The sequence below is a fragment of the Rhinolophus ferrumequinum genome, chromosome 8 (assembly GCF_004115265.2).
Source record: "Rhinolophus ferrumequinum isolate MPI-CBG mRhiFer1 chromosome 8, mRhiFer1_v1.p, whole genome shotgun sequence".
Classification (NCBI taxonomy): domain Eukaryota; kingdom Metazoa; phylum Chordata; class Mammalia; order Chiroptera; family Rhinolophidae; genus Rhinolophus; species Rhinolophus ferrumequinum.
Genome location: NC_046291.1, coordinates 54,141,092 through 54,159,241, shown reverse-complemented (window position 1 = coordinate 54,159,241; position 18,150 = coordinate 54,141,092). Strand labels below are relative to the sequence as shown.

Here is an 18,150-nt window from a genome sequence, read left to right as displayed (position 1 = left end):
CTGATATGCTTAAAAATAGCTGTAAAAATAGTACAAAATAATACATATTTGTTAAAGAAATTTTTGAAAAAATCAGCGAAATTTAAAGAAAAACCTTAAAATTACCTATAGTTTTGTTATTCAGAAATAACTTGTTAATGTTTTGGGATATTTCTTTTTCTTTTTCTTTTTTTTAAAGAATTTTTGTAATAGTTTATTTGTGCAAACAGATGACATATGCAGGGCAGCAAGATCTCAAATGCTCCCATAGGATATTTCTTTTCTGTCTTTTTGTGTGATGTGAATATATTTATAGATATGAATACATACTTTAAAAATATGTTACCATAATGTGTGTGTCAAGAACATGTTTTTTTTTAATGATTGCAGGTGTTAATATCATATGGCTTTACCATAATTTACTTAACCGCTTACTTATTAGACATGTACCTGTTTTTATTATAAATTTGTTACTACCAGCCTTAGACATTTTTATATGCCTATACTTTTATAATTTAAATGTTGGAATAAATCTTGCCTTTTCTGTGTTCCCTTAGACAGATTTTGATTTTCTTCTTTTTTGCCAAGTGTATGGTTGATACTCCTCAAACTGCCACATATTTCTAGGACCTCCTCACATTCTCATTTCTCTGTGGTCTTTCATCTTTACCTCGCTGTAATAATTTATATTATTTGAGTATTTGCTATGTACTAGACGCTGTGTTAATACTATCCATATGTTGTTTTATTTAAGCTTCTGAACAGCTCTCTGAGATTGACATTATTACTATCCCCATTTTAAAGATGAGTAATTTGAGGCTTAGGGAAGTTAAGTCATTTGCCGTAGAGTATATAGCTAGTAAATGACAGAGTCAAGAAGGACTTCTTATCTCCTGATGTCAGAATCTTTGTTCTTAACCATGACTCAGCCAGATCAACATTGATAGGACTGTATCTTCTCTTGTTGGCACCTGGAACTAATTTTTAAAAATAACAACAAACAGTAGTCAAATTAAATCTTAGGACCTTTCCCTTTTTTGTGGAGGAGAAATCTTACAGTTGAGACTTGTTCCATTGTTGCCTCCTTGGGCATATCACCTCCTATTTTCTCTTTAAAAACTATACTGATAGTCTTTATTTTCAGATGTGATACCATAGCCTAAAAAATTGATATACGCTCAGTGCAGGGCACAATGCTTTATGTATAATAATAGCTAGCTAATAGCTATGCTAGCTGCCATCTTTTGAGCACTCACTATATGCCATGCTCTTTTCTCAGTACTTTATATATATAGTATTATCTCATTTAACCACCAGTAATTCTGTGAAATGGATATTGTTTTCTCTGTTTTATAGATGAGAATTATGGTTTAGGGAGTCGAAGTCAATGATCTGTTGTTTTATAGCTGTAAGTGGTAAGGCTTTGGTGTTTGACTTCAAAACTCATACTTTTGCCCACTATGTGACTCTATCTTCCCATTGTAGGTATAGTGGAAACATGATACACTATTTACATTAAGCAATATACATCTTTACTTTTTTTAAAGGAAAATTTAAAAGCTGCTTTGTATTACAGTTTTTCTATCTTCATGTAAGATGACCTTTTCTTTCATCTTAGAAAAGATGAAAGATGTTTATTTCTTTCATCTTTTAAAAACGATGATTTAGCTACATATATTGCTCTTTTTTGTTTTTTGAAATATTATCATCATTCAGCTGTATCAATAATATTCTTATGTATAGAATTATACATTTAGAGGACTTTTCACAAAAGTAGTATTTCATATTTATCAACTAGAAACCTTTTTAAGTTTAGAAGTATCTACTCTTTTGTAAAGGATCTGGAGTCTATTTTCTTAACTAGGTGGTTTAGCTGTTCTTATTATATATGGTTTGCATTTGGTCTTAAGGAAAAATATTTGTTTTGGTACCACTATCTAACCATCTACACAGCTGCCCAACCTAAAATCCTAGGAGTCATTTTTGACTTCTTGTTACTCCTTGTAGATATAGCGAACATCACCAACTCTCTTTTACACCTTCTAAACATCGTAAAATAGCCACTTCTCTTTATCTCTGTATCTTCATGCCTCCACCATAGTTCAGGCCATTGTTAATCTCTAATCCTCTCCACAAATTATCACCACCCTGCTTCAGTCACTCTTCACACTACACATCTGATCAGGTCCCCTCTCCTACTACCCAACACCCCTCCAGCGGCTTGCCAGTTCTTTTCTCATGAACTCCAAACTCCTGAAGCTGATTTATAAGGCCCTCTAGCCTCATTTGTGCCACCCATCTGCGTTGTGTCAGTGATTTCATCCTCCGTTTTTATATAGCTTCCTTTACCTAGAACACCATTTCCTCCCTGACCCCTAGTTTATTTGGCTAATTCTAATTCCTGCTTCATTCTGTAAATCTCAGTTTAAATATCACTTCCTCAGGAAAGTCTTTTCCTCAATTGTAGACTATCTTCATTTGTTCTTATGACTTCCTGTACTTTTCCTATTATAGCCCTTATTATCATACACCGTCTTCTTAAATATTAGTCTCAGTGGAGAGAGAGACTCTGTAAGTCTTGATTTATTTACCACTTTATTCTCAGAGCTTAATAGACTACCTGGCTCTCAGTAGGTGCTCGATAAGTATTTGTTGATCAGTGAATTTCATTTAGCACTGAATCATTGCTCTGTATTTATAGTGACAAAAATACAAGTTGGGTAAAAATAGAAATCCTAATCATTTTATTTCACTAAAGATTCTAAAGTGTTTTTCACGAGAACAGTAGTATTTAAAGCAGTGTCAAGAAACTAGTGATTTTGATTAATTCTACTTATTCATCCTCTGGGTTTAATTAAATAGAACAGTGATTCTCAATGTTTAAAAAAATGTTTTAAATCCTAGCATCCCTTCGCACTGTCCCATCAATATCAACAGCTCAGCAACTCACATTGGCAGTTGTTGTAAGTCAGGGGGCTTTTCCGAATCTCAGGTGTGGGTAATTTGGAGAAAGCTCCTTATCCCCCACTCCCTCATTTAATTATATCCTCTTTCATCCTGTTGAGAAGCACAGAAACAGAGCATACATAACTTCGTGTGTCCTGTTCTTATATATAGTTAAATTTCAGGGTGATTACAGCCCCGACTAACTGCACAGGCCTCAAGTTCAGCAGCAAAGGCAGCGTAAGTAGGTCTGAGACTCAAATTCCACATGCTCATTTAGTTCTCACTTGTTTAAGTTCATATCTTACAAAAATGAACAGATATAAACTTTGCTGAAAGAAAGCAAATATTCATATTAGAAAGCAAGAGTTGGGTAAAGTAATTTGATGGACTGAAACCCAAATTTAATGTATGGAAATTAAGAAGTTCCATGGAAGCCCTCCGCACCAATGAGTTTGACAAGTAGGTGGTTAGTTGAAAAAAAGTTGGCTAAAGTAAGGAATCATTAAAAAATTATACGTATGTATCTTAAACACTCATTTTAACTTAAGACACAGAAATGCATGTTCAGTCTCCAATCTTTTAATTTTGAACACAGCATTTTTAAGGTATGGTTTCCTTGACTGGAGTTCATCTTTTTTAGATATACTGCATCTATAAAGCATCATTTGTAATTTTTAGTTTCAGTTTCTTTAAAGAAGAGTAGGAACATTAGATCTTTGTGAAGCTATCTTAGCATAAAAATCTTTCTTGGCTTTTATGATTTTTTCTCCTCCAAGATTTTTTTTAGCATTTTCTTAGGTACTTACTTTTATTGTCTCTCTAAAGCTTATGATCTTGTTTTTGTAATAACCTCTCTTTATAGATTCATATTACATCAGTTTTTATACTTTTAATTTAAATTTTGTAATTACAATAAAAAGAACAATTAGCATGAACAGAAACAAAAACTGTTTCTAGACAAACATATACCTCACTCGTGTACTAGGGAATAGGCTCCTACCTTTGAACATTCTGTGTATTATGGGTATTAGTGTGTTTATAGCAGAAATAGGGGGGTGTTTGTCCAGGGAATCAATTGAATAAGAATAATTTAAGAGCGAATGCACATATGCTATAACTTCTAATAGTAAAGATTTTGTACAAGCATAACCACCTCTCCCAACAATGTATTTAAACTTTGAGGAATTTTTCTAAGGCTTAAGAAGAAGTTTATATGTATTTTCAATTATTTTATTTTTGAAATACTGTGTTTGCTAAAAAATTATATTTGTATATTCTTTGAATAGAAGAAAGCAATTAAATATATTATCGCTTAAATCATACAGATTTGATTGCTAAAATGGACTGAGATTAATCTAGGAATAAAAATATTTTGATTGGAATTGAAATATTGTATTATGTTACTAAAATAACAATAATTCGGTTTTATAAACAAAGCTAGGTCAATATCATGTAATATGTTGGACATATGGTAATGATTATTATAATGATGTGCTAAATGTTATAGTAACATTTCATTTAATTCCCTTAATATATGTGTCTTTTTCCATTTTACAGATGGGAAAATTAGTTCAGTATAAGTAACATGCCTAATGCCATATAGATATTAAATGGCAGGCTGGGATTCATTTTGCTATGTGGATCCCATGAAATCTAGCCTGCTAGTCTGGACCAATAAACATGCTGGACAAGATTTTATAGTGGAAATATTTTGAAACCCTGCTGTGGGCTCTGTCTCTTTCTATTTAGGTGACTTGGTCAACTAATTTAAAAGTATTTGAACTTCTCACTTTTGTCGTTTTCTTCATTTTTACAGTAAAACAAAACAAAACGGAAATGGGACAGCAAAGCCTGCCCTTCTTCATAGGGTTCTTATGAGGTCCTTGTGTGTATAGGTCCTCTAAAGTGTATAGTCTATATCATTGGTGAAGTTTTTCTTTAAAACTTACTTATTTTTGGGCTGTGTGTGTTTGTTTTAGATGAAGAAAATAGTTTACATGTGGTAGTGAACTGTGGAGAAGCATTACTGAAGAATAACACTTATTGGCCTCTTGTCAGTGATTTTATTAATATCCTTTCTCATCAAAGTGTGGCTAAGAGATTTTTGGAGGACCATGGTTTGTTAGTTACATGGATGAACTTTGTATCTTTCTTTCAAGGTATGAATTTTACTTTTTTTTTCTTTACAAAATGCCTAATGCTGAATTATCAAATACTAATTAAAAGATAATAGCACATCATTCAGGTAGTATGTGAAATGTCCCATTTTAATTAATTGATATTTGCAGGTACTTTAATAAAGTATTCATGAAAATGTATCAGAGAGTTATTAAAAATGTCACATTATTAAGAACAAGAATGTAATTTATTTTAGTATTTTAAACCATTAACCTGGAAGATTCTAATCTATTCTCCAAGAAAGATTCATAACGCTTTCATAAAAATTTCAGCTAGCATCAATTATAATAGTTTTGACTTTCTTATTTAATATATTCAATTATGTTATATAAGAAAGAGGCAATTCACAGAGTGTTTCTAAGAAAACCTAGTTTGTAAAGAATTTCAAAAGAACTAGATTGTTTTATTTTTAATAATTTACTTATTCCTGTACATATTGTGTCATTTATGTCATTTGTGTGCATGTTAGAATGTGTTTGGTAGTAGGAAGTATTTTACTTGATTTTTATATGAATACTTGCTTTCATTTAGCAAGGTTTACATCTGTTTTAATTTTTACAAGGTATGAACTTAAACAAGCGAGAACTAAATGAGCATGTGGAATTTGAGTCTCAGACCTACTATGCTGCCTTTGCTGCTGAACTTGAGGCCTGTGCACAGCCCATGTGGGGGCTCTTATCACATTGTAAAGTTAGGGTATGTTGAAAATATTTTTGTTTATTTCTGTATTTAGCTTTAAAATAATTATTTAAGAAAAAGATGTCAAAACATTGGTTGTTTACTTGTATATAATAATGTTGCAGTGTTTAATTCTGAATTCAGCTCTGTGAAAGCTGACTTGAGACAGTAATTATTATTAGGCAGGTGGGAATTCATTTATATTATCAGATCTTCCCAGCCATCCTTTATTGTGAAAAGTCTTTGCAACTTTATAAGTCTACGTTTATTGTCATTGTTTCATTTTCCCCATTAGCAGTTAGTTGAGGGATGAGGATAGTCCTCAATAAAGTTGAGACTTTTAAGATTTTAAGTACAGAATCAGTATACATTTCATACAACTTAAGTTGTTTATAAAAAGAATCTAAGGGTAGGTAGCATAGCCACAACATGAATTCTTATAATTGGATAAAAAAAATGCTCATGTATTTTTGTCTTTCTATACAAATATGTATTTTCCTTTTGCATTTTGAAGTATTTGTTTGATGGTTCTCCAGAAACCTTGAGCAATCCAGAAAAATAGAATCCTCTGACTCTACTAAACAAGGACTTGACTAAGATTTTGCTGTATTGAGCCCATGAAATCCAGCCTGCTAGCGTATGCTGGACAAGATTTTATAGTGGAAATATTTTAAAACCCTACTCTGGGCTCTGCCTCTTTCTATTTAGGTGACTTGGTCAACTCATTTAAAAGTATTTGGACTTCTTACTTTCAGTCTTTTTCCTGATTTTTTTTTACAGTAAAACAAAACAAAATGAGAATGGGACAGCAAAGCCTGTCCTTCTTCACAGGGTTCTTATGAGGCTCTCTTTCATATACCCTTTAAATGTATGTGTTCCTTTAAGCAGATTTATATTTTCTCTCATGACTTCAGCTATTCTCTAAATGCAGATGACTCACAACTTTGTTACAGTCTAACCACGTTCAAATTTCCAACAGCTCAGGTTGGGTTATTCATGTAGATCTCCTTATAGGTACATGAATTTTCTCAGGTCCCTAACTAACCTTTAAAAATCATCTGTTCAGACTGTGTCCTTTATGTCATTTAATGGCATCTTAAATGAGGCAATTATCTAATACAGAAACCTCCCCTTGCTGTACCAGCTGTGTTCAACCTATAATCAGATGCCATAAATTCTCTCTTCCATTCCAGAAATGTCTCCCTACCACTCTTTCCTCTGTCTTAATTTATTTCTTTATATTTAAAAAATCTGGGTTGTTAACGTAATTTATTAACTGGTTTGCCTGCCTCTAGATTTTTCCTACTGTAATCTGTCCCAATACATAAGTTACTCTTCTGAGTTCTGTGGATAGCTCTTCTTTGTTTAAAAATCATTCAACTTCTCATCTGTCTACAGGATAATGTCTGTATTTACTATATGGGCATTTAAGATTCCCCACAAATTGCGCTCAGCTTGTCTCTCATAATTTTTCTATAACCCCTCTACTCCATGCCTTTTATTTATCAACAAGCAGTGTCCTTTGTATACTTTTGTTCAAGCTAGTTCCCTTTTTGGCATATGCTCTCTCATTCTCTCTGCTTAGTACAGTGCTTCTTTTACACAAGAATCATCTGAGAAACTTTAAGAATATATGTGCTTAAACTTTACTGTCAGAGATTTTGATTTATTTGATGTGCAGTAGGACCTCAGCAGTGATTTCTAACTACTGTGAAGAACCTCTAGTGTTAGCTCCTCAAAAATTCTACTTATAATACTCAGCTGATATATAATCTGTTCACTGAAGTTCTTTCAGTCAGATTTATGATTTCAGTGTATGTCTCAGTGTTTTCATATTACCTTGTTTGATTTCCACTGTAGCATTTAGCAAAAAACTGTCATATGAGGTTTGTTTGTTCATTTATTAAAAAAAATATTTATTGAATGTTATTCTATGGTAGATACTAATTAGATGCTTGGGTTTTTGGTGTGGAACCAAATAGACGTGGTTCTTCCTCTCATGAAGCAGGCTGATAGGGGATATAGACATTAAGTAAGTAAAGACATAGATTTATTTTGTAAGCTTTTGTAAGGGCTCTGTAGGATAGTAATAGGTTACTGTGAGAGTAATGAATGTGGTGCCTGATTAGATTTGAGGATCAAGGGAGGCCTTTCTGAAGAAAGAATATGAAGGAGCCAACTACCGTGTTTCCCCGAAAATAAGACGTAGCCGGACAATCAGCTCTAATGCATCTTTTGGAGCAAAGATTAATATAAGACCTGGTCTTAGTTTACTATAAGACCAGGTCTTATATAACATAACATAACATAATATAACATAACATGCCAGGTCTTATATAACATAACATAACACTGGGTTTTATATTAATTTTTTCTATAAAAGATGCATTGGAGCTGATTGTCTGACTAGGTCTTATTTTTTGGGAAACACGGTATGTGAAGAATAAATCTGGGGTTAGTGAGGATAGTAGGGGAGGTAGAATGGAATAGCCTACTTTCAGTTGGAAAGTGATTGATCCTTTTAAGGAATTTGTGGCTGGAGCCATAGAGTAGAACATGGAGGTAGGCAGGGATCAGATTATTAAAACAGATTCTTATAGATCATGTTAACGAACCTTGGATTTAATTTTAAGGAGAAGCCAGTGAAATTTTTAAGCAAGGGTTTGATGTAATCAGATTTACATTTAAAAGATCATTCTGGTTGCTGGAAAGACTGATTTAGGGGGATGTGGGGAGCAACAAGACTAGAAGCAAATAGACCAATTAAGATAATAGTCTAGATAGGAAATAGTCTAGATAGGAAATAGTCTAGATAGGAAATTCAGATTTGAAATTCAAGGTGTATTCAAGATGCATTTTAGATATTGATGATGTATTTTGGAGGTACAGTGAACAGGCTTAGTGATGGATTGTATATTATTGATGAGTGAAAGGGAAAGACTTTTGGGTAACTATGTATGGAAGTAATATTTACAGAGGTGGAGAAGATCGATAGAAAAGCAGGTTTAGAGAGATCAGAGTTAGTTTTAGATGTGTCAAGTTTGTGATGCCTATGAAACATCCAAGTGGAAATGGTGAATAAGCAGGTGGAATGAGTTGGAATATATGGCTATATGAGTCTTGTTCTCAAAGAGAAGTCTGGACTAAGGTTATAAATTTTAGACCCTTGGGAATATAGATATTTATTGCCATGCAATGGGAGGAGATCAAGTAGGAAGAGAATAGCAGTGGACCCTGAAGAAAGAACTAATATTTAAATATGAAGGAGAGGAGAAAACCAGAAGAATTTATGTCATAAAAGTCAACAGAAGATAGTGATTCAGGAGGGAGGATTGATACGATGTTGATATGAAAAGACAATATTTTAGGATTATTCTGACAACTATCTTGAGGGTGAATTTGGATTATGAAGCTGGATAAATTTGGCTTTGTGATAATGAGAAATCATTGTATCTAGGCAGTAATTTATTTTTCAGCTTTAAAGGCCTGGTGTTATGGTTCCCTTAAGCTAAGAAATGAGAGAACAGAAAGAAAACAAGCTCATTGTCCTGGTAGAGTGTCTGAGAGTAGTTTCTCAGTGAAAGGAGTACCTACTTTCTAGATAAGATGTTTTCTTGATGAGCACTTACACGATGCCAGACGTTGTTCTCTACACTATTTCAGTTATGTTGTATTTTTATCTGATCCTCATAGCATCTCTTATGAAGTAAATAGTATCATCCCTTTCTTTGCCCAAGTTCACCCAGCTACAAGTGAAAGCTGAATTTGAAAACAAATCTATTTGATTTCAGAACCAGTGCTCTTTACCACTGTGCTATAATTGTCTCTGAAGCAAGAATCTCTTTAACAGCAGTGTTGTCAGGTTTTAGAAATGTAAACGAGAAGAAAGACTATCATTGAAAGAAAAGAAAAGCTATTTCTTTATGTTTATATTTTTTAATTATAAAATGTAAAACTAAAAGATAAGCAATAAAAAAGGGAACTTCACCTGATAGCTTACTTTGTATGATAGCCCTGAATGCTGTTTTCTTGAAAACGTTAAGGGCCTGTTAAACAATTTTGCTTTCTAAACAGAACAAACAAGCTGTAAAATCTCCATCTAGTGGCACCGGTGGGTTACTGCAGACTTGGCAGAAGTTGAGTCTGGCCCTGACTCTTTGGGGCACTTAACTAGTTGTCAGACATAGTGCTGGACTATGACTGAGCATTTTACATCTGTTCATTTGCTTCTTTGTAACAATACTAGGAAGTAGGTAGTATTAATTCCCATTTTTACATAGGAAGAAACTGAGACTGAAAATTTAAGTCGTTTGCTCAAAATCATAAAACTAGCGTAGAATGAATACTGATTTTTTTTTGGATGGGTGTGTTGGTGGGGAGATGGGAGAGAGGTGATCTGAACAAATGATTAAATATGCTGTGTTTAGAAATGAAATTACCTGGCCACCTTTTTTTTCCTCTTTTTTTAAAGAGGTCGCAGCTCGGCAGTGGCCCATGCCGGGATCGAACCAGCAACCTTGGTGTTATTAGCACCACGCTCTAACTAACTGAGCTAACCGGCCACCCCAATAGGCCACCTTTTTAAAGACTCTCGATATCTACTTTTCAAATTGTACTCTGGCAAGATTGAGTCAGTTTATACCTCTGTCGAGAGCGTATAATGGTTCCCTTTTGCCCAAACCCTTGATAAAAAGAGAGAACCATTTGGGTTTTCTTCCCCTTTTTTCCTTTTTTTCAACATATGGTTTTAGAAGTTTCTTTGACCATGAATAATCTGCCATTTTAGTTTGATTATGATAGATTATTTATGGTAACTTATAAGTGCCATTAAATTTTTTCACTAAGAGACGGAGAACAGAATATGTAAGATATTATTTTTATAAAGCTAAATTTCATGTGTGATAGTTTGGTGACATGTGTGACAAGGTGACTGTTGGCAAGGAAACTAGGTAAATAGTATTTGGTCAGGATGGTAGCAGAAATAGGAGTGAACATACATGATAATATCAAGGAAGAATTAACAGGACCTGGAGATTGAGCAGGATGAAAGAGAAGTCAACAATGAATGTGAGACTTTTTTTTTAAGGCCCCGAGTAATTTATATATGGAGCTGATGCATTTAACCTATTTGACTTTGATGCTGCCTGTACTTTTATTATACATTGATGCCCTCCAAATCTTTTTTAAAAAGTTTTTATTGTGATAAAATTCACATAACATAAAATTCACTGTTTTAACTATTTTAAAGTATACAATTCAGTAGTTGATAGTATATGCACAAAGTTATACAACCATTATCACTAATTTCAGAACATTTTATCAGTCCCCAAAGAAATCTCATACTTCCCAAGTCCAACGTATCTCATCCTCTGGAAACCACTGATTTCCCTTTTGTCTCTAAGAATTTACCTAATCTGGACATTTCGTATAAATGACTCATACAATATTTGGCTTTTTGTGTCTGGCTTCTTTCACTTAGCATAATGTTTTCATGGTTTGACTGGGTTGTGTCAGTCAGTACTCCATTTCTTTATCTGGCCGAATAGTATTCCATTGCATCAATAGATATACCACATTTTACTTGTCCATTCATAGGTTGATCCCATTTTTTTCGCTAACATGAATAATGCTTCTGTGAACACTTGTATACAAGTTTTTGTGTGAGTATGTTTTTAATTCTCTTGGGCACATGAAAGTAGAATTGCTTGGTAATTATGTTTAACTTCAAAGTGGCTGCACCATTTTACATTCACACTAGCAATGTATGAGAGTTTTAATTTCTCCACATCCTTGTCAATTTAAAAATTATAGCTATCCTAGTATGTGTGGATTTGTACTTTACTGTGGCTTTGATTGTATTTTCCTAATGACTGATAGTATCAAGCATCTTTTCATGAGCTTATTTGTCATTTGTAGATCTTCTCTGGAGAAATGTCTATTCAAAATCCTTTTCCATTTTTTGAAGAGAGGCTATCATGATTTATTTTTTCATTTAACTGAATACTTGCATATTTCTCTGGATCTACTTCTCCATAAAACATTACAATTTTCTATCACAAACTCTTAAGTGGCATGTACTTATTCTTTTTTTCTTCTAATTTCTGTTGCAAACAAAGATATTCACAGGCTACTTTCAGTACTCATGTATGATCAGCGCTTTTTACCTTTGTTGCTTTTTATTGTAAATATATATAACGTAAAATTTGCCTCTTTAACAATTTTAGGTACTAATTCAGTGACATTAAGTACTTTCGCAATGTTGTGCAGCCATCATCACTATCCATTTCTAGAACTTTTTCATCATCCCAAAAGGCACTCTGTACATCTTAAACAGTAACATTAGGGAACATAAAATATTTTTGGGATCTCGTGATATGGAACCTGGTCTAGACCACGTAAATCTATTGCAGTTTTGATTTAGTTTAAGGAATATGTTATATAAAAGATAGACTGTGTTCTTTAATTTTCTTAATTGTCATTGGTTGTTACTATTTGTGAAGGGATGATTTCTTGAAATGGCAAATGTGGTTATTTTGAAAAAATATATTTTACCATTATATACACAATGCATATAACATATTTTTATGTATTGTGCATAATTTGAAGTTGAAAATATACATATACATATTTATACTGAACATTTATATAACTTATTGTTTTAGGAAACTCAAGAATATACAAAAAATGTCGTTAGATACTGCATTGAAGCTCTTCAAGATTGGTTTGATGCTATTAACTTCGTAGATGAGGTATGTATATTTTTGATATATATAATAGCATTTAAGAAGTGTTAGATTTCATTTAACATTGAAAATAATGAATACCTCTTCATGGGGTAAGGGAAAGAAGTCATAACAAATACAGTTATCATTAGGCTTTAAAAAAGGTAAAGGAAGAGGAGACCAGGTCTTGGACCTTTAGGAGGTTCCACAGTGCATTAATCATGTCTGCTTATTTCCTAGAGAAGGGCATCATTTTTTTTCTTTCTGTTTTTAAATGTATTTGTCAGTATTTGTCAGGAGTAAATTAATTTTATTTGAAGAGGTAAAAGTGACAGTACAAATATGAATAGGATAGGGGAGATTAATGGGAAGGGTATCACAACTTTGTTACTTGGTTAGCGTTCTACTGTGGGCTTGAACAAAGGTGATTGTTATTAATAATGAACTGAGACAACTTGGCACAGAACATGCTCTATGAATTACACAAGGGCTTGCTTCTAATTAGTCCGCCAAGTGGTGATGGTGGGGACTTTTATTTCTTTTCTGTTCTTTTTAAAATATTGTGATACAATCACAGACTTATTGAAAAGTTGGAAATAGAGTAAAAAGCAATTTGTTTTCTTGAACCATTTGGGAGTTAAGTTGCTGACTTGATGCCCATTACTCCAGATACTTTAGTGTGTATTTCCTGTAAACAAGGGCATTCTCTTACGTAGCCATATACAAGTTAGGAACCTATAAAAATTAGGAAATTAACATTAATATATTATTACTACCTAATCTTTAGACCTCATTCATGATTTACCAATTGTCCAATGATGTCCTTTATAGGATCTTTTTCAGAATCCCATGTTGCATTTAGTTATCTTGGTTCTAGTCTCCTTCTGGAGTAGTTTCTCATTCTTTTATGCCTTTTAGGACAGTGACATTTAGAAGAGTACAGCTCAGTTATTATGTAGAACATCCCTCAATTTGGGTTTGTCTCATGATTAGATTCAGATTATGAATCTTTTGCGGAAATACTATAGAAGTGCTGTTATAGTCTTTTCATTGCACCCTATGTGATGGTTTATGATTTTTGTTTGTTTTATTACTGATGGTGTTCCCTTTGATCATTTGATTAGGGTGGTGCCAACCAGACTTCTTTTTCATAAAGTTACCCTTTTTCTCATTGTAATTAATATTTTGTGAGGATGCATTTTAAGCTATGTAACTGTATCTGTCTGTTCATCTAACTTTCAGTTCATTACTTAATTTTTATCTCTAGGGATTCATAGTTTCTATTTTATTCAATGGGTTATAATCCATTACTAGTTATTTGATGCTCAAACTGTTTCAGATTTGCCAACGAGATCCCCTTTGAGCTGGTTTCTGTGTCCTTTTGACTTGTCCCATTAATCTTTGAGCACTTGCATTCTTTGTGGCCCAACAAGATGTCTCAGGTTCACCTATGTTTACCCTGTTCCATTCCTGGAATCAGTTATTTCTGTCAGGATCCCTGATTCCTTAGTAGAGAATAGTATTTAGAAGGCAAAGTCTGGGTGCTTGTTGTGCTCATTGCTATTGGGGCATCACTGCTCTCAGGCCGTCTCAGTGAACAGAAGTTAGAAATACATGCATATATGTATATTCACATATTTGCATCTATATTTATTTCTCTATTTAGTAATATGTATTGAAAGCTTTGTGTTCAAACTGATATTTTAAATTCCAATATAGCACCACAGGACTTAGTTTAGTTTTCTCCAACAGTAAGAAACCTGGTGTCCATTATCCTTAATACATTTACTTATCTGACCAGTCCTCTTATATAAAACGAATTGCTCATCTCAGTTGCCTCCCTTCCCCCTGCATGGATACTCTCTTCTCCCCGCATTCTGTCACCCCCTCTTCCCCGCCGTGGGGACACTCTCCTTATCCTGTTAGGGGTCTGACTCACACCTTGGACTACCTTTCTGTGAAGAAGCCCTTCTCACCCTGTTTGTGCTTTGATTTCCCACACCAGACTCTGTGTCTTTTTGGATGCCCTCCTCATCCAGCTTTGGCTCTGATGCCCATATTGGCCCTTTGCACAAGTGGATAATATCCTCACCTTGCTTGTATTTTGATTCCTTATTCCAGGATAGCTCCTTTTGTTATTGCCCCCTTTACCTCTGTCTGGCTGTGACTCCTCAACCCAGGTCAGTCCCCAAATGGATGCCTCCTCACCTTGATTGTCTGACACACTACCATTGCGCAGCCCTGCTGTGTTGATGCCCTTTGGACTCTGCTCAGACCTGACTGCCTATGCCACACCACACCCTTTGTAAACCACACACCCCCTTCTCTGCAGATACTCTTTTCATCCTAAAGACCTCTGACATCTCATACCACTCCCTTCCCCCTTATTGGACATCTCATCCACCCTCCCTCTCCCCCCAAGTTGTCCTACTCACCCTTGGCTCTGACATCTCTCTTTGGGTTCCTCACTTGTAGTTGCCTGTTTTGCTCTATTTCCTACCTTACCCCCCCACCCCCCAAATTGTTTTAAGGACTGAATTGTTCACGAAGGGAAGCACCCCTGCTGTCTTTAATCCTTCCTGCCCAAACTAATTTATTTTTCCATCCTTGATTACTTCTCCAACATTTGTATCTGCTTTTAGCCTTCGACCTGGAATTTGTTCATTTGGATTCTGATTCTGCCTTCACCAAATCACCATGATTCTTGTCTAAATGTTGGTCTTTAGCTTAAACTTTGTTTATATAAGTTGTAATGAGTCAGTATTCAAAGAAAACATTTTCTAGCCTCCAGAGCTCCATCCTACTTTCAACTTGCTTTATACTCCTTCACCCCATCTAGTTTTAGTCCCTCAGATGGAGCTTCAGCTAGAGCTTCTCTCAATCCAGTTCTCATTGGTATTTGAAACTTTAGGAATTAATTGTTGAAATGGTAGCCTCATTAAGACAACAGGCAGATTGAAGTAGGGAAAATTACATTACACAAAAAGAGTTATGTAGTAAGTGTTTGACATGAAATTCATCCACGGTTGACCTCAGGGATGGATTTAAGTACAGTTAGAATCATGTATACAGAGCAGCTAAACTCAAGGAAATAGTACATTTGTTTTTCACACACAAATATTTTTTGAATGTTGTAAAGAATTTACATATATTTACAGAGAAAATAAATATAGAACTTAAGGAATCAATAGGTTATGGTGTTTAAATGTTTTGTTTCTTAAAGTGCTTTGACATATTATGTTTGTTCTTCAAAATAATCCTCTGAAATAGAGAAGATATTATTATCACCGACTCTTTTGTCTATGTGAATTGGATATGCAGAAATATTAAATGACTTGCCTATAATTATGTAGCAAATTACTGGTAGTTCTGGGACCAGAACTCACATCTCTCAACTCCTTGCCTAGTAGTATTAGACTATTGGCTGTGGAAAGAGCTTTAGAGTCAGGCAGACCTTATGGCTGTGCCACAAATTAATTAATTATATTATTTTGGACAGGTTTTTCTTTTTTTTTTTAAGCATTGCTGAGTCCATCTTCTCATCTGTTTATTGAGGATGATAATATTAGCCAATGAGGATTGACTAAGAGGCACATATTACATGTGTGATGAATATTGTTCTTCCATCCTTATGGGTGGATGTCAGAAGTTACTACGGTAATCCACAGATTAAGCAAGTAATATTTTTTGAATTGAATTAAGCCAAATCAAACAATCAAATAGAAAACAGAGATGGAATAAATTTTCCTATGAGGTAGGCCATTTAAGAATCCTCAAATACATGAATGAATATAATTTAGGGCAATAGTTATAGGATGTAGCAAGGTAGATTGACTAGAGTCCTCTGAAAAGAGGGAAGTAGAACATGTATTCATCCAGCAAATATTTATTGAATGCTTGCTATGTTATAAACTTTGGGGGTACAGTGATGTGACAGTTCCCAATTTAAGGAAATGGAATACAAGTAAATTATTAATTTGATTTTGGTGCTTCTGTAAAGTTGTGACCAGGTGCTTTGCGGGAGAGTAGAGTGGAGCATCTGAGTTAGCCTTAGGGACTCGGGAAAAGCTTCCTAGTTGAAATGTCCTTTGAGCAAAGTCTTAACTATATGTTAATCGAGTGGGTAAGGGATGTATATCATTTGAGGCAGAGGGATACATATACAAAGATGCAGAAGCTTGGTGGGTACATGAGTTTATGAGATAGGAGATGAGGCTGGAGAGGTAAGCCCTGTCTTCTCGAGAGGTAGAAGGTTGTCAGGAGGTTAAAAACTACCGGGAACCATTAAAAGATTGTGAATGGACTAAATACAGATTAAATTAATGTCTTGGTAAGACTACTCCTGGCAGCAAATGGAGTTTTAAATAGAGAAATGTGTTAATTAAGGTTTTTTTGAATATAAAACTGAAACTCTATACCCACTAAACTCCCCATTTTCTCTCACCTCTCCAACTTGTACAACCACCTTTATACTTTCTGTCTTTATGATTTTGACTAAGTACCTCATATAAGTGGAGTCATACAGTAGGTGTCTTTTTGTGACTGGCTTAGCATAATGTCCTTAAGATTCATCCATGTTGTAGCATGTGTCACAAATTTCTTTTTATAGAAGGCACACTTTATTAGAATAATTTTCTATATAGCCATTAATCCATATATTGAGGAGGATGTTATTCTCATACTGATTTTGGAAAAAACTTTCAGGGATGGTGACACATTGCAGCTCTTTATAACTCTATACTGATATTACATTAGCATAATTATCTGAATGTAGTGGATAAAATTTTTTAACGTGAAGAAATTTTTTAATATGAAGAAAACTTTTAACATGAAGAAAAATTTGTAAAAGCATTAAAAGCAAATAATACCTTTTTAATTTTTCTTGTTTGTTTAAGAAGGACAACTGTTGTGTACTTTTGTCCTGTAATGATAGTGTGACCCATGGGAGTCACAGATTTAAAATGCAAATTCTATAATATTCACAAGGATGCCAAACGCCCATGACATGTATTGTACGAAGAATTCTTATGGAGGTTGTGTGTGCAGCATTGATATGGGGAGCATATATCATCCCCTTGTCCAGGCAAGCCTTTCACCTATAGGACTGTGGTAAGAGCCTCTTACCACTCTAAATAGAACAGTGGAGTCCAAGCTAGCCCCTCAGTTCACTGCTTGTTAACGTTAGGAAGTAATACTTAAGTTTTCTAAGCTTGAATTTCCCTGTTTATAAAAACAAGACTATTAATAGTTCCTACCCCATAGGGTTCTTGTGAGGATTAAATGAGGTAATGTAAATAAAGTGCCTATCATGGGGACTGGCACATATAAGTGCTCAATGATTGTTAGCAGCAATTACTGTGTTTCCCCAAAAATAAGACCTTGCCGGACCATCGCTCTAATCCGTCTTGTGGAGCAAAAATTAATATAAGATCCGGTATTATATTATACCTTATATTATATTATATTACATTATATTAATTTTTGCTCCAAAAGACGCATTAGAGCTGATGGTCCGGCGAGGTCTTATTTTCAGGGAAACACGGTATTGTCTTATTACCATCATTATGTTTGGTAGGCGTGCATTTGAAGATTCCCAAATGGCCTACTGTAAAGGGAAATTTCTCTCATCCCTTGTTTTGTGCTAGAT

General features: G+C 34.2%; 1 protein-coding gene across 6 annotated transcripts in view; it reads left to right on the top strand.

Moving 5' to 3' along the window:
- The window catches only part of UBR3 (ubiquitin protein ligase E3 component n-recognin 3), a 170,511-nt gene that overhangs the window by 52,644 nt on the left and 99,717 nt on the right, over positions 1 to 18,150 (top strand). For all 6 annotated transcript variants that reach the window (XM_033111956.1, XM_033111955.1, XM_033111960.1 and 3 more), the window contains exons 9-11: positions 4,905 to 5,084; positions 5,666 to 5,799; positions 12,444 to 12,530. In XM_033111956.1, coding sequence (XP_032967847.1) covers positions 4,905 to 5,084; positions 5,666 to 5,799; positions 12,444 to 12,530 — 401 coding nt within the window. The remainder of the gene's footprint in view (positions 1 to 4,904; positions 5,085 to 5,665; positions 5,800 to 12,443; positions 12,531 to 18,150) is intronic.